The sequence below is a fragment of the Ornithodoros turicata genome, chromosome 1, assembly GCF_037126465.1.
Source record: "Ornithodoros turicata isolate Travis chromosome 1, ASM3712646v1, whole genome shotgun sequence".
Lineage (NCBI taxonomy): Eukaryota > Metazoa > Arthropoda > Arachnida > Ixodida > Argasidae > Ornithodoros > Ornithodoros turicata.
This window is the reverse complement of record NC_088201.1, coordinates 185843221-185866124: the sequence shown is the minus strand read 5'-3', so window position 1 is coordinate 185866124 and position 22904 is coordinate 185843221. Positions and strand designations below refer to the sequence as shown.

Here is a 22904-nt window from a genome sequence, read left to right as displayed (position 1 = left end):
CCAAAAGAGCGCTCGATCACAGCGCCCTCCCACGTCCACTTGACGAAAAAGGAGATATGCGATCCTTTCCACCTACACTCTTATCTATCATCCTTGTATGGTGCCGTATCTGCTAGACGATCAAAGGGCGCAGTGACGATGACAACGCGGCGCTTTGTCTTTTAATGTTTGTTTGATTCCCTCGTGTTTTTTTCTTCTTTCGCCGTGATGCAACTGAAAGTGCGGGACAAGAAATGTTATCTTTCAACCGGAACACCTTGATTCTTCGTTCACTTTCGTCTCCGTACACGCACTCCTTGTTGGGTGCTCTGCGGGTCAAATAATGCCCTATGCCAACGAAGAAAAAGCTGACATGGAGCTTGCCCTAGGTGCTGCACAGAGCACTAAGAAAAACGCAGTGAAGATTTTTCAGATGTGGCATCTCGGCAGGAGACCAAGCCCTGCGACGATTGTTCGTCAGTACGAGACGCTAAAAGAATTTGGCAAGTTTTCCCGAAAGAGTCGTAGGTCATCGACACCTTCAGACGACGTTCGAACGAACACCCTGGCGTTCTTTGAGGCACACCCTCTAGCCAGCATCCGCGAGGCCAGCAGTCAGAGTGGCGTTCCGTTGTCGACGGTGTGGACGGTCGCAAGAGGCCTGCCTCCATCCTTACCACGTTCAACTGCATCAACAGTTGACTTCGAAAACCGGTTGCACTATGCCAACTGGCTTTTGCGCACTGTCGGTCAGAAACCGTAATTTTTGAGTAACGTCACCTGGACGGACGAGGCAAACTTCTCTCGGGACGCGTAGGTGAACCTGCACAACGCTCATTATTGGAGTACCACCAATCCCCATTGGCTTCGCAAGTCCCATCATCAATACAAATGGTCCCTCAACGTCTGGTACGGCATCTGCGACGGGACCCTCATTGGACCCCTCTTCCTTGATGCGAGATTAACCGTGGACAGATACCTAAACGAGGTCCTTCAGGGCCCCGTGGAAGAGTTCTACACCAACCTCCCACTCGCGCGATATGGCCAACTGTGGCTTCAGCATGATGGCGCTCCCGCATACAGCTCCAGCCCAGCTAGCGCCTATCCCGACTACGCATTTCCTAACCAGTGGGTGGGAAGGTTCGGACCAGTGCCATGGCCTGCCAGGTCCGCGGATATTACGCCTCTGGTTTCTTCTTGTGGGGATATGTGAAGGACCGCGTGTACGTCGAGGACACGACAAAACCTGATGCCTTCAAGGCGAAGATCACTCAAGTTTGCCGTGAAATCCCGAGGACATGTTGTGGAGGGCGGGTTGTGGAGAGTGCGGGAGGACATGTTGTGGAGGGTCATTTTCCACTTCTTTTTTATTGCTTGTTAGCGCCGCGAAGCAACTGTGGCCATGAACAGCGTACATATGTGGACAGATGGAGAGGGGACAGCAGGAAGGAGTGGGGGACAGGGGGATTAGCCGTTATTTTTTTAAGGTGGGGTTTGAGTTAAATGAAACACCCTGTATACTTGACATCCTATACTACGCTTTCAATTACTTTCAATTACCATGTGATTACCCTCTAATTACCGAAGGTACCCTCAGGTTACGTGAGGTAATATTGAATTTCATTTAATTTCATTTAATTCCATTTACTTGCTTTAATTTGTCTCAATTTTCCTTTAATTGACAGTAATTACCTTTTATTACATTTAATTAGCTCTGGCCACACACGGTTACTTTCGGTAATCTTTAATTTCATTTAATCTTTCTCTTAATTAGATGTACCTTACATTCATAACCTTTAAACTCAACTTTCTTGCTTTAATTACTCCGAATTACCTTCCATTATCCTTACTATTAAAAAAACCTTCGAATACTTCCATTTCAAATGGCTTACCTCCATTTACATTTACCCTCTTATATCCCTTCTACATGTCCACTTATAAGCAGGGGGAAACGCTGACGACACAGACAACACGATCGGTTGTATTGTCTTTGTTTCGCAGCGTTCCGCCATGATGCAGGAGGAGTGAGTATTGACATGTTTGTCTACTTCCTCCTACTTTTGACCTGTTGGTTGTGTATGCACTTCGAGTTTCCTCGTCTTTTGCATCCTAGACAACTCGCGCCGTCGCTACCGTTGCTGGACTGTAGTAAATTAGCGCTATTCCAATCACTTAAGATACGTGCCTATCTCACGTGGATTACATGTCGCTGTTTCTGCGCTATTCTGCTTTGGGCTGTTTTGCACATGAAAATGTAACAACTAATATTCCAAGGTACGTTCATCTCTCAGGGGGTTCAATAAGGGCGGTGGAGTTGAATAATGGTTGTCTCGGATAAATGCTATGCCAGATTTCGCGAAAAATATGTAAGTATCTAACAAATAAGTCAATTAACGTATTGTTACCAATTCCTCGTGCAGTAGTTGCATACATTGTGTTGCACGCAGTACACCTGGCCGAATAACATACCTGCCAAAGATGGCATCAGCGCTGCTCTCACAGCTTTCTTATGAAATACCTGTGTCGAATAAAAAGAAAAACTTGTATACATTTACATCAACAGTTTCTGGACACAATTGTGTTTTCTTATTATGTTGCGGTACAGTTTTCGCGGCGCAGAAATTTAGTTTGGAGACCCCTAAATAAATGTCGATTGTAGTCCAAAAATATTATCGTACATTGCAAACCTCGTACGCCTCACAATCCCCCGTTCAGAGGTAAATTTTAAAAATTTACCGTAGCTTATGCAGTATAGGAGATCTTCTAAGAAGGGAACAGCCTCAGGACGAGAGCCGCGAATATTTCGAACAGAACTGTTCGGGAGATCAGTGGCTCTAGTCCTGAGGCTTTCCCTTCATACGTCTTTACCGGTTAGCTGAATTTTTTACCCATGTACGGAGCCTTGTAAGGTACCTCATAGAAGGTACTATGCCTGTAGGGTATGCCACTTCAAAGGTACAGCACTTATAACTAACAGATCATAGGGTTTACAGCTGGTATATGTATGCATCAAGTACTCAGATAAGGTAGGTACATCGTCTTGGCACTCCTTATCTGGTATGCTCTACATGAGTATACATTTTGAATACGGTATACAATGTACATTTTGACTGGTACATTTGTTATTGGGTATGTGTGTTCAGCGGTATAGAAATTTACAGGCTGTGCTGGCATTTGATGCACATGTCAACGTCGTTAGAAATATTTATACATCTCAGGGTGTAAATCGCCTGTGCTATAAGTTGTGCAATGGCTTTGATGCCTGTGGAAGACTAGAATTTATACCGCAGTGGTATGTGAACAATGGTGTTGAAACACCATTATTTCCGACGGTTGACTTCCTAATCTAGCTCGCAAGAAAATTTAACAAAAACGACCTTTGATAGCAACAATGACTACAAGCAGGAAGTTGATAATACTTTTTTACTTTACGTCTCGACACAACTCCGCATTGGGAAGAAGAGGCAATAAATTGGGTGGGGACGGTGTCAGGGTGCACGGCGCTGTTGGTTTAACTTGAAATAACGTGAAAGCGAAAGTGAATGTCAATATATAGGTGTTCATCCATACAGCTGGATGCGGCGTCGTGTTCCGCGCACGTCCCCTCAACTTTGAGACGCACCAGAAACGGTCTCGCTTCCTCGGCGCTGGACATTTCAATACGATGTAGAGCACCTGGGCTTCTCTTTCGAATGATACGCAGCATCTCTATTTGACGCTCGCTCTTCGGGCTGCGGCTGATGTTTTGAATTGTTTAACTTTTTGCACACTTATTTTAAGTATTTCGCAAAGAAATATCGTCTAAGGTCCACTTGTCCCTATCGTCCAAAGTTCATTGTCACTTAAGGTGATTGATCTCCACAAGCACTACACAAAGAGACCGGTACTACTCCGACGTGATCTCACGGTCGTGTGACCGAGTTGACCATATATCCAATTGAACGACACCGACTCCGGTGTCACGGAATTCCGGACTTACAAAGACGAGACTATATAGACGTGTTCCTGTGTCGGTCTGATTCGAAGGCTGTTTCACGTCAAATATGTTGGCACAGTCACCAAGCATGGGTGTGAACCGCAGTGAAAAAGTGTGTGCACATTACGCCACACGTAAAAAATATGTGGGAAAGTCTCTACCAAACACGTTCCCTGCAGCACTACCGCTCGTAGTACTATTGGCCTGCGATCAATAAAGCATTTGATTGATTTGGCCATTGGGCCAATATCTCAAGAAAGGGTTCCTATAGCATAGGTTGGGTAACGGATAGTGATATGGTGTACTGCGGCTTCGCCAATTGTGGCGCCGCCTTCACTGGTGAGGCTATCTTGCGAGAGATGTTGCCTAAATTTGTTGATGTCGTACGTATAACGTGCTGCCATAAGTGACTCACCATTCTCATTAAGATGCTGCTATTGGCGTCTTAATTTATTAACTAAATCTGTTGCTGTTGTTGATGATGCTGTCTCTATAAAATGTTATGTGGTACAAGACGTCCTGTAAGTCAAGGTTCATAAAATACTGAAACTATAGACATAACACAGAAGTCCCTACTACACCATCAGCTAGCATAGGAGCCTTTTCATCGGTGATCTGTGCCTTACACGTGGTATAAAAGGGGCATAGACTGCGTAATGAGATATACATGTTACTTTAGCCCTGGTCAGCAGACCATCAGTGTTGGCTCATTCTTGGTGAGTGGCGCCAGCGCGGACCCTAGCACCCTACTCCCAAGGTGTTATCCGACCGTGCCGAGAGGTTGTTAGGCGAAGGGTAGACGCCTTGAACGGTGGCTGTGGGGTTCTTTGATGGAGTGATGGGGGGTTTGGTTGGTCAGTCTGTTTCTTTCAATAGGACCATCAGCCTTATGGCCTGTATTTCTGGCATAGCTTGGCATTCTGGGCCCTGAAACTCACGATGACAATCTTCTGATACGGCGTGAGTTCAGGCCCAGCTAAGAAATCGCATGAAGCTCCATATCACGTGTTCGTGAGCTCGATCATGCCACATTTAGCGCACTCACCAGACAACATCGCACTTGTAAAGAGAGCAGGTGTGACGAGTGCACTAATATGCGGCGTCTGACACGCCACGTCGACCTTCACGTCAGTTTGGTATTGTGGCGCTAATGGTTAGATTAAAATACTGTGTCACTCTGGTTCACACACCAAGCATACAAGAGGGCACCAGAAGCATTCTGGTGTCACAGCAGGCCACTCTGATGTGGACATCAAAAATAGCATGCCAGTAAGTGTGCACATCAGGAGAACGAACCATCACCATCACCAGAATCGTCTGGTATCGCACCAGACAGTTTTGCTGTGCACATTGCCAACACCACAAGAGTCTAGGAACACCACAAAGCACCAGAATAATTCTGGTGTTTTTCAGTCGGGGGTTATCATAACTCTGGCAGCTTCTCCCTGTGTGACTATGAAGTGTGGGTGACCAATCAGAAGACTCATTACGTACACCTGAAATGGGTAAAACTTCTTATGCTTTGATCAGACACAATAAACGTGTCGGGACCGGCTGTCCCAACAGCCATAAATACCAATCTCTTTCACAGGAATATCTGATACTGTGCAGTGGTCACACACCTCTAAAAGGATGTCGTCGTTTTCTCCAGAAGGTAGCATATCTTTCGTCAGACATTACTGAAATTAACAAACATCATTCAGGGACATATTGATCAAATGTACATGAGGGAGTGACAGCAACCACATTCTCAAAACCTTAGAACTAATGAGTAGAAACATCCCTGCCTCCCTTCATCGTTTGCGTGGTAACAGCTCTTTCAGAAATCATCGAAATCTATGTTGAGGAAATTTTGGAGAACCTAAAAGATCATTGAGTCATCGATGTCAGAAAAATTAAAATATGCAAAAGTAATGATTGTCACCAATAGAGGCACCGTTCTCACTTTCAATAGCCCACTTTTCCAGATAAACTGAAAGTAGGCTATATCTCTACCGATCTACGCCCCTATTTGCCAAACTCCGTCCGGTGTTCCCTCAGTGCTATGGCTTCGTCCACCCATCTGATGCTTGTCAAGGATCTGCATGCTGTGCTCTATGCACCAAGCAGGGCCATGATTTCAAAGAGTGTGAACCCAAGCAGCACTCCAAGATTGGATCCATATTGGCTGCCAACACTGCCAAAATTGGTCCAATAAGGGTTGCTAATATTGGACCAATATGGGGAGTGCAACCGGGCTCCATATTGTACCAATATGGGCTGCCCATATTGGCAGACCCATTTTGCGCCAATATTGCCAATATTTCTGTGATAACCCCAACGGGGAGTCTGTGTAATAATAAAACATTATCTGGTTTAATATCCACCACTAATATTACTTCTCTCTGATTTTTGCATTTTGATCTCTGCAAGTCTCATTGATCCACGTTGCATACAATTATAACAACACTGCATCGCCCCAAAGCGAACAACAGGCGCGACGCCTGTCGTGCTGAAGGTCACATGCAATCGTATTATGAACTGTAGGATGGAACGAGCTAAAGCTTGCCCACAGCACATTTCAAAAATAGTACGGCTCTCGCCCTAAAAACGAAGAGCAGGATTAACTAGTGCAGGCAACCCCACGGAACTGCCAACTGTCCCTCAGGAGCCCTCGTTGGTATCACAATAGTCTATGAACCAAAAAGCTCCAACACACTCAGAGAGTACAAAGGAGCGAAACACTTTCCTAACGGTGACGAACATACGCCTATGCTACTCATACTGCTTGCAGTAAATTGAAAGAACCTAACTTTACAGAAGAGCCATCCCTTTCTACTAAACATTGTGTTTGATCAGACACAAACAACGTGTCGGGACCGGCTGTCCCAACAGCCATGAATACCAATCTCTTTCACAGGAATATCTGATACTGTGCAGTGGTCACACACCTCTAGAAGGATGTCGTCGTTCTTTCTCCAGAACACAGTGTCATTAGAGGAACCAGCGACATTTTAGCCCGTACGAACCTTCGTCCGATCCGACTGTCGCGCATGCGCAGTAGTTGTACGACGCGTGATTTCGCTGAAACGGCCATGCTTACTCTCAGTCGGTTGGACCGATTGGCATTGGCATCGCGAAGCGAGATAGCGCCTGCTTCCAGAAAGTGGAAAGTTGAGTTGTCGAGTTCTAGTGAATGTTACATGGGATTGCCACGTATGTTTACTGTTTCGAACAATGTCCATGATCTGCGGGAAGTTGTTGGATGTAACGACGTATTCAAATGGGCATTTGACACGCATCAACGTCCAATCTTGTCGTGCTGCTTGGGCATTTTTGCAACGCCAAAACGTACCATTTTCTGCATTTTCAGCGAATATGGGGTTTACACGGGCAATATGGGGCCCATATTGCCAGGATTTTCCCAATAGTGGCTCAACCTGGGCAACATGAGGCCCACATTGCCCAGTTTGAGCCACTATTGGGTAAATCTTGGCGAAACGGGTCCCGTATTGACCCGTATCGCCGTTGACCAGCCAGCATGGACCCAATATTGTGTGCTCCTTGGGGAGTGCCACATCACTGCGTCAACTGCTAAGGTGATCCCTCTTCGTACAGACAGACAGCATAACAGGAAGCACAGAACACTCACCCCTTCCACAAACGCAAGCTTCTTCTGCTGAAGTGCCTGTAGTTCCGCCAACCCCTTGAGTGGCGTTCAAATTAGTGCTGCTAATATATGTCACTGTTGTACTACTGTATTCCCGTGCTATTGATTTCCTTGTTGGTTTGCTGTACCATTTCTGTGTTACAAGGCCCTTGGAGCCACACAATTAGTAAATAGATAAACAAACTAGTTATTTCTAATTCGGCTACTTTTTAAGACTGCGCATTGCTATTCATCTGTTGTTAAACCATTCCACATAGATTGGGCAGTTTCCAGGCGCCGAGAACATCGAAAAAAGAAAACCATGTATTTCGCTTTCAGGTACCGTTTGCCCACAAGGATTATTAGACAGTGCAAGGAGTACCTGCTACAACAATTATCAAAACGATCAAACTGCATCCAAACTCCATTGTTGGTAAGCTATTTTTCATATGCGTTTCGAACGGCCACAACACATTGTGATATAAAATGTGGATTAAGGCTGTCCTCAAGCTTCTCCACTCACTGCTAGAGGAAATCTGCCTCAGCTATTTCCCATGAGTTGCACTACATTCCTCTCTCCTCATGTTTGAATGGATGGGTGACTCAGAAAAGGTGAGAGAATAAAATCAGGGCTGTCACTTGAGCTGTGCGGACCCACGCTTGCAGCTCCACAGTGGCGGATCCAGGTGGGGAGGTGCGGTAGTAGTAATGACTGGACACAGACTGCCGCCAACACACAACTTGGTCTGAACACGATTTAATTAGTAATTAGAGTTAATTGGGACCCCCCACATTAATCAGCACCCTCCAGGGAGTCATCACATTCCGGACCAGCTGTGTGTTGGCGGGAACCTGTGTCCATAAAAAAGAAAAAAAAAATAGATAGAAATAGAGTGGAGAGAAACAATTTATTGGAAAATCAACAATACCGTGGCGAAGAAACCGCTCCGGAACACACGAGTGAGCAGCGACCGCCATGTTGCTTGTTGACGGCTGGTAGTTGCAAAGATCGACGACAATTGGCTACCTAGTTGCAAGGCATCGCACCAGATGGAGCCACCATCATAGCTCTATGCGAGAAAGACAGAGAACAAGATACTAGCAGCAGGTAAAATTGCAGCACTGCTCACAAGTCAAGGCATGCCAGAGCGCATGGAAAAGGCCTAACCGCTACTGCTAAACAGCACGGAGAAAAGAGTACACATCGAGGAAAAGACTTAGGGGCGACCGGTTAGGCGTAACCTCAGCGTCACCACACAACGCTACGAAATTCAGCAGCTAACACAAGACAACAAGCACAAAATGATAGGCTCACAACACTAAACGTGCGTCAACAGGCTTGGTACGCTACGGATCACTGCACGGGGAAGAAGGCCTATCCGTTACGGCAAACATGCGAGAAAAGGCTTAACACGAGCGCGGTAACATCGGGCATGGCAAATCATTCACCTTTTTCCCCACGGCGATGGTGCGTCTAATCCCGACGACAGTCAAAGATCAACTGACGCAATGCGGAGACGACGGAGTGACTGTCTGCACATCCTCACTCCACGAGAGCCAGCCAAGAGCCTCCCGAGACAGCGCAAGTGAGTGGCCCCGCGGCCGCTACGCATGCGCGCTCCTAGCGTGCTCTGCGCCACCAGCATCCAGCGGTCATCTCATCGCAGGCGCTCCCCGCTTCGGTTTCACCTTCCACTGCGTGCACGCGCGCTCCTAGCGGCAACGGGTTGCTTCTCTGTTTCGGTTTTGCACTTGTTTCTTTGCATGTGTTTATTTGAAAACCCTTTATAAAGGCCGCACGCACTGCGTGAAAATGTTCAGCTACCACGCTTATAATATTGTCCCCGTACCCACGCTTCGTGGGAAGAAGTGGAGAATGAATGTTTCAGCAAGGAGAGTCCTGGCAACGAGGTCGTCATCACTGCTTTTCGCTACGTGATAGACATGGTAGGCTTTGGCAATATAGGAGAGATCTCTCCCGGGCCGCTGCAGAAGACGGTGCGTTGGATCTACGCCTGTTACAAGTACGTCTGTATAAGGGTGTCGGAAGGACCCCTGGGACTGATGAGCGAATTTGTGAGCTCGACCAACGCTGAATTCAACTACATCTCTGCAGACATCGTGGACCTTCTCGCTCGTGCCATTGCTCATATTAAGTATGCCCTGCGGAAGCAGCGACATTTGCAAGCAGTCTACCTTGTACTTTGTCACTGATTTATTGAAATACCGTTTGGTTATCGAAATGCAACGCATTAAAGAGTCTGAATAACTTTGATTAGACTCTGTGTTTTTTCACGAACACATCTTTATTGAATACATACAAAGACGTATCTTGAGTTGGTCGATAGATGTCTACACCCTCCCTGACTTGCCTGAACAGAAATGGTGTGGGAAATCTTCATCGCAGCGTTGTCATTGTGCGGGTCACGGCACCAGCACGATGGTGGAATGGTCATTCTTTTCATACACCCATTCCGCTACCACACTGCCACAATGACCCGTGCTTCTCCTGTCTGCGAGAGAGAGAGCATGTCTCGACTAGAACTTTTTTTCTCGATTATATGCACGTGCACGAAGGACTTGCTGTTTGTTCCACGGTCACTCAATCCCTGACGACGATGCCTCTCTGGCTCTCTTCCGGGTTTTCTGATGCTGTACAAAGAGGGAGTACTATTGTAATGCGATACGCATCAAAACACCAGGAAAGCTTACCGTATTCTCAGCTTCCATAAGGGAAGGAGTGTACGGCATCCAAAATATAGTGCTTGTCGTCATAGGGGACCAAGCTCTTTTTGAGTCTCGAAATGGTGTACATTGTTTGCTTTATGCTCTGAATGGTGCACTGCTTCTGAGTGACTGTCTTTTCATTGAACAGAAAATCTTGGTACACTTCGTGCAATAAGTGTTTCCTCACCACGTCTTTCTGAACTCCTTTCGCTCTCGCGATCTGTTTGTGTGTCCCACCCAAGAGAATGCTGTACATTTTAGCTCGGATGGCTACGACTTCCTCAATGGCACCACCTCCCATCTCGTCTTTGAAGTATCCCAACTGGTTCGCGTGCTGGTCGTTGAAAAACGGGTGGTCCGCCGGATAGGAAGACAGATCTAACTCATTCTCAATCTTCATCAGCTGCTCTTCCAGGCTTTCACACGTGAGAGGAAAAATTATGCTGTCCGTATCGCTATAGATCAATTGCACTGGACACGTCAAGCGAGAAAAGAGCGACTCGTAGATGAAGCTGTACATTCGGACTTTGGATATCTCTAAAATTGCAAAGCCCACGTAAAGGGAGTGCGTCCATTTGATGCGACGCTGTTTCATATCGTACAAGATGCACTTGTCACTCAGAATGGGAAAATGCTGACTGTCGACGGAGCTAGCTTTTCGGAATGCGCTTTGTTTGTCGTAGGCTATACCGTACCTTTTCATGCGTCTCACATTTTGTATCGACGTACCAAATGTACTGTTCGACATGGTTTTGTACAGAAGTCCTCGAATTTTGTGGTCGCTGCATTCCTCGAGACATTTCTCTGCACGAAGGTTCGCAAAAAGGTTGTCTTGGCGGAACGATAGGATGCTGTGAACACGTTTTATTTTCACGCCCAGCCTCATGTACAGTGAGAGCAATGTATAATGAACGACATAGTGTTCCTTGTCGCAGCACGTCAGCAAGAGTTTCTTTATGGGAGGGGCGTTTAGCACCAACGCGTCTTTCAAATGCTGCTGGTAGGGGGACAGTTTGTTCTCGTCCACGCACCTGTGTTCGCGTGCTGGGGGAAAATCCCTGGTGAGTGCGTGCAGTTCTTCGGGATATGACAAGTCTACCACATAGACGTAGCCCACTTCCGAATCGTGAGGAATGTTGAGAAAATCGATCTCGTTCCACCTCGAAGGATCGACCCACTGCTTCGAGCTGTACTTGCAAAGATCGAGGAATTTTCGTCTTGATCGTGAAAGAAAATTGGCACGCTACAGGGAGAGAGACGCGTAGAGTTTCTCCATGTCCCTCGACAGGTGTGAGCTGTAGCAGCCTGACAAAGGGTTCCCGTACATGCAACCCCTTCGGCGTTTTCAGAGAGTAGACGTTATCCGCGAATTCTAGCGAGGCGTCCTGCTTGTGCATCTGGAAATACTTGTTGAGTGTGTTACGTAGGGACATGGTTTGCGAATTGAAAGTGACACCGCCGAAAGCGACTGGTGCAGCGTGATGCCAGCGAAGCGTCGAGCGCCTGAGGGAGCCCGAGGTTCCAATTCGAGGGTCTACAGGTAAGGCGAAGTCGTATCGCGATTTATTGTACGTGAAAGAAACGTTACATTCCGAAAAGCTTTTCCAAAATCTGTCTCTAGATTCGAGGTGACGCGAAATTTTGTTTCGCGATTTTCGAATCTTGCTTTTCGTATCTGATATTTAAAAAATCGTTGCTTATGCTGAGATCCATCAGACCGACTTTATAGCCATTCGAGAGCTGAAGTGGGCTGTCGAAAGCTACCGTGAAGGCGTTGAGTTTATTCGACGGATACTTATCCATGCTGGCGTTCAAGAGGAGGTGGACGTAGATGTCTGACGTCATTTCCCAATCTTGACCACGTTGCTGCTCGGAACCCAACTGTCCTATTCTCTGTCGTAGCTGAACCAGTGAACCAAGGAGAAGCTCTGACCGTTCACTTTCTTCTTCCTCAGCACTTACTGGCCAAGGCTCATTGCGTCTCGGGTAACGACGAGTACCTCCTCCAGGTATAAAAAACCGTCCACCTCCTTACCCCGGTAATCTTCCAGATGCACGACGAGAAGGGAGGTGTCTCTCAGGCAGGAGACTGTGAAAATCTGAGGCGACCAACTCCCTTCCGAGCTCTTTTGAAAACATTTTCTGTGTTGAAAACATGTGTGAGGTGTGTAGTAGGACCCTCAGTTTACCCCCTAATTTGAGCTTCTTTTTCACGGAGGGTACGACGGGCTTCCTACTTATCTTATTGAATAGCTCCAATTCGTTTTCGGGCGTGACTTCGGACGGGCTGATGCCCAACGTCCTGTGTCTGGTGTTGTTGTAGTCGCGCATGACCTTGGGAAGCACGGAAACGAAGTGATATTTTCTGTTTGCCTTAAAATAGTGGAATATTCTGTTGTGTAAAGTGTGTCTGCGATGCCTTGATTACAGGAGAGAAGGTGGAATACATGTGGACCTTCTTTCATGCTAGGTATTCCTTGACGATCTTGTTGTAGAATTCCCCTCCTCTGTTGCAAAAGATGCGTGTTGGTGCGTTACCTCCCCGAAAAAGTCTTATCATGGCCCTTTTCATTTCGGCGGGGCGTTTCGTCTTGAGCGGGAGGGTGCCCAGAAAGCAGGAGAAGGAATCGATCGCCACGAGAATGTAGCGGTAGCCACCGTTGAACCTCTTGTATTTTGAAAAGTCGGCGAGATCCATTTGCCACACTTCGTTGATCATGGCGCGATGATGCGTCTCCTATTAAACTTAGCGTGTATATATTAGCGTGTAGGCATCCAGCTTTCTGAGAATGGCGAGAGCCTTGTTTTTGCTCATGTGATGCACTTTTCTATAGCTGTCCACTCCCCCCCAAACCACCCTCTGGTTTCTCATATCCCTCCATAAGTCGTCCACGCAATGGAGGCTTGCTGCTGCTGCTGCTGAGGCTCGCGAGATTTGGGCAGAGAAATCAGGCGCAATAGTTTCTAGACTTTGGGGAACCAGGAAGGTTTCTTTCCAGTCTTAGGTTGCAACAAATAATTGAGTTCCTAAACGAAGGAGTGCCTGATGGGCTTGCCCGACACAGAGACACAGCCTTCGCGATCCCAGGAAATAACCTTTTTAATTCTGAGACGACCCTTTCCGCTTCCTCTTCGTCCACCTCTGGAGAGAGGAGCGGATAGTCAGTCATTTGTAGAGTGGCACGCCTTGCTTTTACTGTCGTAGGGATCGAATCCGTACTGCTTGAGAATGCGATACAGTGCCTGTAGTATGGCTTTCACTTTGACGTCGTCACTCTCCTTCGAGGAAAGAATGTTTCCGATGGAGGCCGTTACTGCAGTTCTGTTGGCCATTGGCGAAATGGTTCAACACGGCGGAAAGCAGGAAAGGAACCAGTGACGAAAGAACTCCCTGCCCTCGCTGCTGAGACAGGTAGCGTTTCAAACGTTGCAGATTCTTGTGAATCTTTTTGTAGGCGAGCCGACGTAAGAAGCGTTCGTGCTTCTCCAAACGCGCGAACGTGTCTGGAGCCAGTACTACCTTTCCGTTCAATACATTGAGACAAATTTCGGAGAGATGTTCCATGGACGAAGAAGAATGTCTCAAGACGTCGCGACGGCGCGGAGTGTGTAGAGTAGAGAGCACTTTGAGCAAAGTGAGGTGAGTGCGGAGATTCATTTCAGAGCGTCGGTATATTGACGTTCTCCCAGAAAGATATTGCTACACAACCTCTGATCCTCGTGCGTATAGTTGTGAAGATCAACGAATAAATAAGCGTGGCGCAACGACATTGCTTGTTTATATGCGTCGAGAAAATGCTCCAATCTTTTTCTGACAAATAGCTGTTACCCGAAACGTTACATCTGGTGGACGCTGCGCACGGTGCGCCACAGGACGACGTAACTGGCGTTGTAGGATATATAGTTCTAAAATGGCTACTGTTAAAAAAGATGTTTTGAACAAGTAAGAACATCGACGCGTTGGCATGGTGTGAACCCCGAATGAAAAGATCGGTCACCTCCTTCAAGGAATCAGCGTCGGTCATGTGATCGTCGACGACGATGAGTGTAGCGCGCGACGTGTCCCACTCTCGTGGTAGCTCCTTGGCAAATTTGACAGAGTCCCCAAATTCGTCCTGCATGCCTTGCAAAGCATATTTTTGCACGTAGAATATTTGTGACGGAGGCTTGTCCACGACGCCGTTCAGCACGTTCGCAATGAACGTAGATTTACCGCACATGGAGAGGCCGCTTAAGATACAGTGAAAACGGTGGCGGGAACGAAAAGGTTCGGGGGAAGACATATTGTGTGCGTGCGTACACGTTGCACGAAGAAAAAGAAGAGACTGAGACTCGTAGCACCGCTTTTATTTAGACGTCGTCGTCCTCTAGATCAGAACTGCGTTCCTAATACCGATTATCCAGGCTGCCGCTAAGATGCGGTTGACCGTCTTCATCTTGTTCTGACACATTTCTTGACGTGCTTGCAACCATTCCAGGCGGTGCACTTGAAAGGCTTCCGCCACGATACCGCGAATAAATTTGCGAAGTTCTTCGTTTTTTGTCTTTCCTCGTCGGCGAGAAATGCAGGAGAATAAACCACATTCCACGTATCGGTCAGTATGATGACGTGAGCATAGTGAGCACTGCCTTTATACAAATAAACACGCGCAAAGAAACGCGCAACGAAACTGAAATGGAGAAGCCACCCGTTGCAGCTTGGAGCGCGCGTGCGCGCAGTGGAAGGAGAAGAGAGCGAAACCGAAACTGGGAACGGCCCGCGACGAGATCATCACTGGATGCTGGCGACGCAGAGGGCGCTAGGAGCGCGCGCATGCGTAGCGGCCGCAGCGAGGCGCTCCACTCACTGGCGCGCTGGCTCTCGTGGAGTGAAGATGTGCGGTCGGTCGCTCCGCCGTCCCTGTGTTGCGTCAGTTGATCCTTGACTCCTCGGGATCGGACGCACCGTCGCCGCGGGGGCAAAGATGAGTGATTTGCCGTGCCCGATGTTACCGCGCTCGTGTTAAGCCTTTTCTCGCATGTTTGCCGTAACGGATAGGCCTTATTCCCCGTACGCGCACGTTTAGAGTTGTTTAGCAGTGACCCGTAGTGTACCAAGCCTGTTGATGCACATTTAGCGTTGTGAGCCTAGCATTTTGTGGTTGTCGTCTTGTGTTACCTGTTGAATTTCGTAGCGTTGTGCGGTGACGCTGAGGTTAGGCCTAACCGGTCGCCCCTAAGCCTTTTTCACGCGCTCTGGCATGCCTAGACTTGTTGAGCAGTGTTGCAATTTTACCTGCCGCTAGTATCTTGTTCTCTGTTTTTCTCCCATAGAGCTATGATGGTGGCACCCTCTGGTGTGATGCCTTGCAACTAGGTGGCCAGCTGTCGTCGATCTCTGCAACTACCGCCCGTCAACAAGCAACATGGTGGTCGCTGGTCACTCGGGTGTTCTGGAGCGGTTTCTTCGCCGCGGCATCGTGGATTTTCGAATAAATTGTTTCTCTCCACTCTATTTCTATCTATTTTTTTATGGACACAGGTTGCCTCCGACACACAGCTGGTCTGGGCACGAGTCAGATGCTCCGGAATTAATGAAACGCATTTATGACTCCCTGGAGGGTGCTGATATATCTTCTAAAGAAGAAAAGAAGACTTGCACGCCGTCACATCTCACGAAATGTTTTCCATTTCGTGAGCGGATATTCCATATCTGTGCCCGTGCTGACACGCTTTTCACGAAACACAAATATGTAAACAGGTGAGCGAGAACGGGAACTCAGTAGAAGAGAGTGAGCCTGTGGTCTGTGCAACGTATACCATTCCTTGATATGCTCTGGACATCTGAACTTGCGGTGTCGCTCTGCCAAGGGGTCGTACTAGCTGACTAGCGAGTGTGCTTACGTACTCGGTGATTGCATGCCAATTTGCAGAAAGGCCAAGATGTATGATTCTGCAGGCTGAGCTCATAGACTGTTCCCCTCCTTCTTGCTCTTTCTCCTGCAGCTCCTTGTGCTTGCTTTTCCTCAATATTGGCGGCATACAGATTAGTGGCAACTTCATATAAGCGGATCGAGGCGTCGATTTCAATTCGCTCATGTAAACGACGTTGAGTCGAGCTGAAGCCACGCAGAGTCGAGTAGCGTCAACTCGACAGCGGGGGTGGGTTGACTCGCTCGACGCGATCACCGAAGTGCATGTAAATGCGCTCGGCCAAATTCTGATCGAGCGAACTGTGCGACCGAGTCCATCCTGTCGCTGCGTCCGAGACAGCCATACGGTCAGTGCAGGCCAGCACAGGCCGGTCCAGAAAGAGAAACTGGAAAACGCATTCACTGCGACCGGCTCCTATTTGAGCGACTTCATGTAAGCAGTGTCGGGTCCAGTTCACCTCAAATTAGCAGCAATCTGAAGCCGCTATGTCAAGTTTATATAAACGCGGCTACTGAAGTAGGCCCGCTGTATGAACAGGGCAGCGGTGTGGAGGGGAGTATGTATTATTTTGTCAGACAAAGTCGACCAGTAATGGAGGCATGCTATTTGTCACGCAAATTGACTGTTTCCGAATTATTTCGATTTACGTTCGACGTAGCTTGCCGATTCGAGTGCCGGGAAAAACTGTTCCATCTCTCCTGCGCAGTTCACTCTGCTGCTTATTCTGCGTGACTCAATCAAGGGATGTTACGAGATGGCGTCAAAATGTCCCTGTAATTTAGGAGATTCTGGTAAAAGTCTTATCTCTTCTAGTGTGATCGAATACAGCAGGACTTGTGTTCCGGAAATACTCGAAAGACAAAGATGTGACGAGACGTTTCTTCTTGAGCATTTCTTTAACGACATCAACGCCGAGTGTGGAACATCGAAGCCAGTCTGTGAGTATCAAATAAAAAAGAATGCCAGGGGCATAAAACATCTTACATGGCTTGTGTCAACAATTGTGTTTCTAAATCTAGCGATAAAGTTGCCATATTTCACAAGCGCTCCTGCCCCTGCGGCCATTATCGTCCCAATAATAATCGACAAATTTGAAGTCTACTTTTAATTCCTTTATTCTGTAATATTTATCCTAATAAAGCTGGTGGTGTGACCAGCCTAAGGCCATTCATACCACCATGTTCAACAACATGACACTCACTGCTGGTAACAACGACAGGTAGGTACTTTGCGCCGAATTCAGAGCAACATTGGCTTCACTCTTTACGTAAGATACAACACTTTATGAAATAGTTAGCACCTATATACAACTCGTGAATGAACCTCTCGTAACACCCAGAATGTTGGACTATTATTCCACTCCAAACCCTCAGTAAACACATGAGAACATGAGAAAAAAAAGAACGAGACAGCGTTCCGCATACCCAGACATTGTATACAACTGTAGCACTCCGACCATGACAAAAACGCCTTGACCATATTCTGCAAAGCAGAAATGACTGCACAGAAATTAGAGACCTTATCTCTACGAAATAAAAGTACCCCAAATACTTTTCCGGTATTTTCGTGCTACAACGCTGGGCGACCAGGCGTATCTGTCGATGGTGGGTTATTTAAATTCCTGCAATAACCCAACATAAAATATACAAGTTACTTATAAGATAACTGTCATGGTTTACGACACAACATTGCACGACTAATTCCCTAAAATTATTTGTTTATTTCTTAGTTAAAATAGCAGATTTTCAGCCAGTCGTTATTTAAATCCTAACCCGTTTTCTAAAATCCGAATACGACTAGACTCGAGAAATAAATCGCAAGTGTCTTCTGTGCAAATGAGTCGAAATTAGAAGTATACGCAGTTCTCGAAAACTTATGACTTATTTCATTTCATATTTCTCTTTTGCAAATGCATAAATATTATTAGATGTGAGAAGAGTAAAAAAAAAAAAAGTGTTAAGCAGCTTCTGCGCCGCGCCGCTAAACACGATAGCGGATAAATAAGCGCCGTTATTTTGCAGATTTATAACTCTTACTTCATGAGCGGATATATCCGCCACAGGGGTTAACCGCCACGGCTTATATAATCTATGCGCCGCGTCTCCTGTGCGTCCCCAGTGTTATGCGCTGAGCCCTCTATTGGCTTCAGTCAGCATACGCTATTTCAAATAAACGCTATGCCTCCAATCACCACACTTCAATCACCTGTGGAAAGCAAATTCGGTATATCTTTATTGACCCAAGGCACACAAATATCATGTACAGCACCAATACTTTTGGCACGTATGAGGCCTGCTGGTGTATTTCTGAGCAGGCAGGTTGTTGCATTTTCACAACATGCCCGTGCGGCTCTTGCAGGTGATCTTGGTGGAAACATGTGCAATGCAGAATAACAGTGTTCCATTTGATATGCGTGAATCGAAATACATTGGCCAGATGGCAAATTAGATACAACAGCAACACACATTAAGCTGAACAAGCTACCTAAACATGCTGTTCCCTTGCCGATTCGACAAAGTATTTTTACAGCACGTAACAGTACTCTACCAGGAACACAAATTACTGATGAACCGGTAGGACACTGTAGTGGATGAGTCACTTGAACATACAAGGACTTGTTCAATTGAAGTTGAGGGACAAGGATTACCATGGTAAAACCAATGTGGGTATGATGCCCATCCATTCTCACTCTAGTGGGCTGCAGTGTGCATAATATCGCACAGTACCTCATAAACAACAGAATTGAATAAGAGCAGAGTTATCAACGCTACCATACAGTTAGAATGGCAAGAGATTAAGGACACATTTGTTAAATCGCCAAAATATCCTGCAGTAAAATGAAAGCTCGCAGGTTATTTCCACATTATTCGAGAGGCATAATGGGCAATAAGAGGCATCTATGTTTTGCATAAGTCTCTCTAGCCCAGGTTTGTGAAAAAAGCCAGCGCAGACATTAAAGGATTTCTGCAGTTACTCGACTAATTGGTGACACTCTTTCATTCACATGTCCACAATCGTCTACATACAAGCGCCGTCATTTTTATCGTGTTATATGCCTCTGTTTCTAATTTGTTATTGAGACCTGAATTATGTCGCATAGATACGATCAGACAAGGTCGTTGTTTGAAGCGGTCAAAAATGAACGCCTGCTGCTAGGAATGATTCGAAATTTCGTTCAAATTTTGTTCCCCGAAATATTCAGATGAGTGTTCCCCCAGGTCGATTTCACGTCAGGTCATGCAGGCAGGTCCCATTGACCTCCAGATTTTTTTTTATATTTAGAAGTTCATCATACATGATGATAAACAGTAATCGAACGGTTTGTACCGAATAGTTTTTATGCAAAAAAATGAAAAAATCCGACCTTGAATTCGGGTGTTTCACTTTTTGCCGTTTTTGGAAGCGTTTTTGGATTTGGAAGATATTCTTGCGAAATTTTTAGTATGCATCCTTTAGTATGCATCCAGGCCAGCAGGACAATCGCAAATTTTGGTGCGCAGGTCGAACGCTCTGTGATATAGAAAGTGGCGAATATGCTCTTTAGTGGAATTTTGTTCGAAATTCGACGCGTGATTTAGCTGGTTGTAGGTGTCGCCACTGCATTTGATATCATTTATTTTCATATTTTAATGCTCTTTCATTTTATCATTCATATTATATTTTATCTACCATGCGTGTGTCTCCTACACGTATCCGCTGAAACAGGCAAACGTTTAGACATAATTAAAGCAAAAACACGGAATTTTAAGCGCCCGTTTCCCGAAAAGACCCCTTTGTATTTCAATTATGTTTTGCCAATACATTGCCAGGCCTTAGACCTTTTGTCTACCACAGGAAAAAAACTGCTTCAAAACCTGCACACGAGCGATAAGCGCTTTAAAAATGGTTCTATAAACGGCGCTTGTACCTGTCTGAGAGGGGCTGGTGGTATTGCTTGTTGGCGGTTCTCTGTCATTGTCCTGTGTGGTTGCAGGACGGAGTGTCGCCAGTTAAGTATGACAAAAGGAAAAGTTTGACAGGGAGGAAAACTAAACACGAGTGCAACATAACGTAACAACACAATCACTGAAAGGTGATTTACCGGTGTAGATGTACAGAGCTTCGTTTCCTTCCTCTGAGGCGACCACGAGAGCTGTTTGTGCTGGCAGCATGGTTAATATTTCGTAAACATGCTCGAAGGGTATACTTACCGGCATTTTCATGACCGCCCGGCGAATGCCAATTGTGCACGGATGCCCCGACTGGCAAGTTCGGTGAGAGTTGCACGATGTCAACGGTACGTTCAACACAAGCGATGTCGCAATGTGTCACAGCTGTGGAGAGACTACCCCAAAAACCAGCGCCGTCCGCCTAACTCTAACCCCCAGCAGGACGCCGACTGGTGCACGCAACGTGATGCAACGTCATCTTATTGCGTTATTTTTCTCGTTGTTAACGTTCCTGTGGCGCTGTGGATAAGGCTACAGGCAATTAACGAGGGTAGCAAAATATAAGCGGTTTGATCCGCCACCGGGTTTTACCACTGATATATCTATGTGGAACAAGTCAAGCTGGGAACAGGGGATATTCAGGGGATATTCCCTAGACAAGTTATCAAAGGCGGACTCATGCTTTGTATTTTGAGTACCCAAATATATCATACTGTTCGTTTTCAGGCTTGGAGTGCAATCAAAAAGCAATATCAGATGCGGAAGATGTGTGCTTGAGGAAATACGAACAGGAACACGGCATCATTTCTAGAGGCCTGATGTCCGGCAACGACAAACGACTGTGCTGGTAAGCACTTCGTCGCGTGCGTCCGGCGGTTTTACAGCGGCATTATGATAAATAAGAAAATGCGTGAACAATTTTAAATTTTGCTGAATGATTTGCTTATATGGGCCAAATGTAGGAGCAGAACTTTGCAGATTGCTTGACACCCCCCGTGCAGGGCAAATACTTTGTTGTTTTAGGTTCAGACACCTGTCGATAATGATACTCCAAGCTGCCTACGGTTCCTCATAAGCCACTGGCAGCACTCCAAGGTATTACGGTGCACTGCTAGAGAGGACAACGCGCTGTGGGGTTTGGTTTGGAGAAACATTAACGCGAATACTTCGCGTCATTTCACCAAGCGCCCTGGCTGTCGGGTCCAGCTGAGACATTACGGTTGCGTCTGCGGAGAGGAAAGAATCCGCTAGTCTCCTCATGCCTTGTGGATGGGTGGATGAATAGTCGCTTTTCCCGATTGCAGCGCCATGGATAGCGCTGGAGTTAGGCAAGCGCCATGGGATGCGGCTTTTTGAGGCGGCCGCGCATTCTGCGCGGAATCTGTTATGGCATGCGTTCCATTTCTATTTAATTTTCATTGTTTTTACGAATGCAATTCCTAAAGTTGCTCAGTTACAGGTGGCTGGACAATACAATCCTGGGTGCAATGTCTCCTCGCGTCTTCCAAAACGATTCCAGGCTTAAAAAACTTCCAAAACCGGCAGGTTGCACGGTTGCATTTGCAACAATGCAACTCTGCGAGCATATGAGGCACACACCGGGTATAGACGGAAGTGTGTGCATTAACTCGCAATATGCAGCACACGAAGCACACAAACCGGTTGTCGTTGTCTGCCTAGCGTCCTGTCGTCCTTCAACACCATGTCTACGTTTCATCCAACCCGGGTCGCTCGCATCAGCCCTCTTGCTGCATCCATTTTATTTCCATCGCAGGAATCGCACACGCACATACATGCATCCTATATGTATTTCTTTATTTTAAATATAACCAACTACTTGAATGGGATATACAACAAACAACTGCGCGTTTACAGGGCATGTCAGTATGGAGTATGCACAAAACACATTACATACCGTTGCACACAGCGCAGTTCATAGCGATCTTAACGCACATCTAGCTGTGTTCTCTCAAGCCTCATATTCGCCTGCGAGCAGAAGCTAAAAGCAACGGGAACAACGTAGAAAAGCGAAAATGTCTGACACATCGACTACATATACCTTAAAAACGGAAAAAAATCCTGAAAATTAAATTCCCAAAAAGCGCCAATTGCTTGACATTCATCACGCACATTCTCACGCTTCGACGTTTGGTAACAGACTGATGAATACGTCGACGGGGACTTGCAGAAACGCTTCCTCTTAAGCCCTGTTGAATGTTGCACGGAATACAAAAACAATAGCTTCAAGTAAGAGCAGTAATACGAAGTTACCACGGCACATGCACTTTTGAATAAATATTTACAAAAAATTCAACAGTTTTCAAGGCGCACGGATCAATATGTGGTGCGGCGTTGAAAACGTGTTACAACGCGCCCTCCTTGGCTAGGCGCCAGCGGCCAGCCTCCGCGACATTGGGCAACAGCTATTTGATTTGTTAGGAATAATTTTAATTGCATATTTTTATTGAATTGTCATTTCCTTAAGTGACATATTTTTCGATACAATGCGTATTCTGCAATTTCATTTGTCCGAATAAGACCAGTTCCTCGAATTTGTTCATTTTCTGCACGTACGTACAGCGTTCTTCCTAATCATATCATCACTTAATTTTAGAATGAGCATGTACTGTCGGTCATTACGCCCATTCCTCCAACAACTGGCGTTTCACTTATTGTATTACCAACATGCGAAGCGGCATGGTTGATCTCGTTAAATCAATTGGGAAGCAGTTTCTCATTGATACCCATTAGA

General features: G+C 46.4%; 1 protein-coding gene across 1 annotated transcript in view; it reads left to right on the top strand.

Annotated features, from left to right (window-relative positions):
- The window catches only part of LOC135374067 (uncharacterized), a 249900-nt gene that overhangs the window by 130532 nt on the left and 96464 nt on the right, over positions 1-22904 (top strand). Inside the window, exons 16-18 of the mRNA XM_064607070.1 lie at positions 7923-8016; positions 17037-17161; positions 20879-20999. Coding sequence (XP_064463140.1) covers positions 7923-8016; positions 17037-17161; positions 20879-20999 — 340 coding nt within the window. The remainder of the gene's footprint in view (positions 1-7922; positions 8017-17036; positions 17162-20878; positions 21000-22904) is intronic.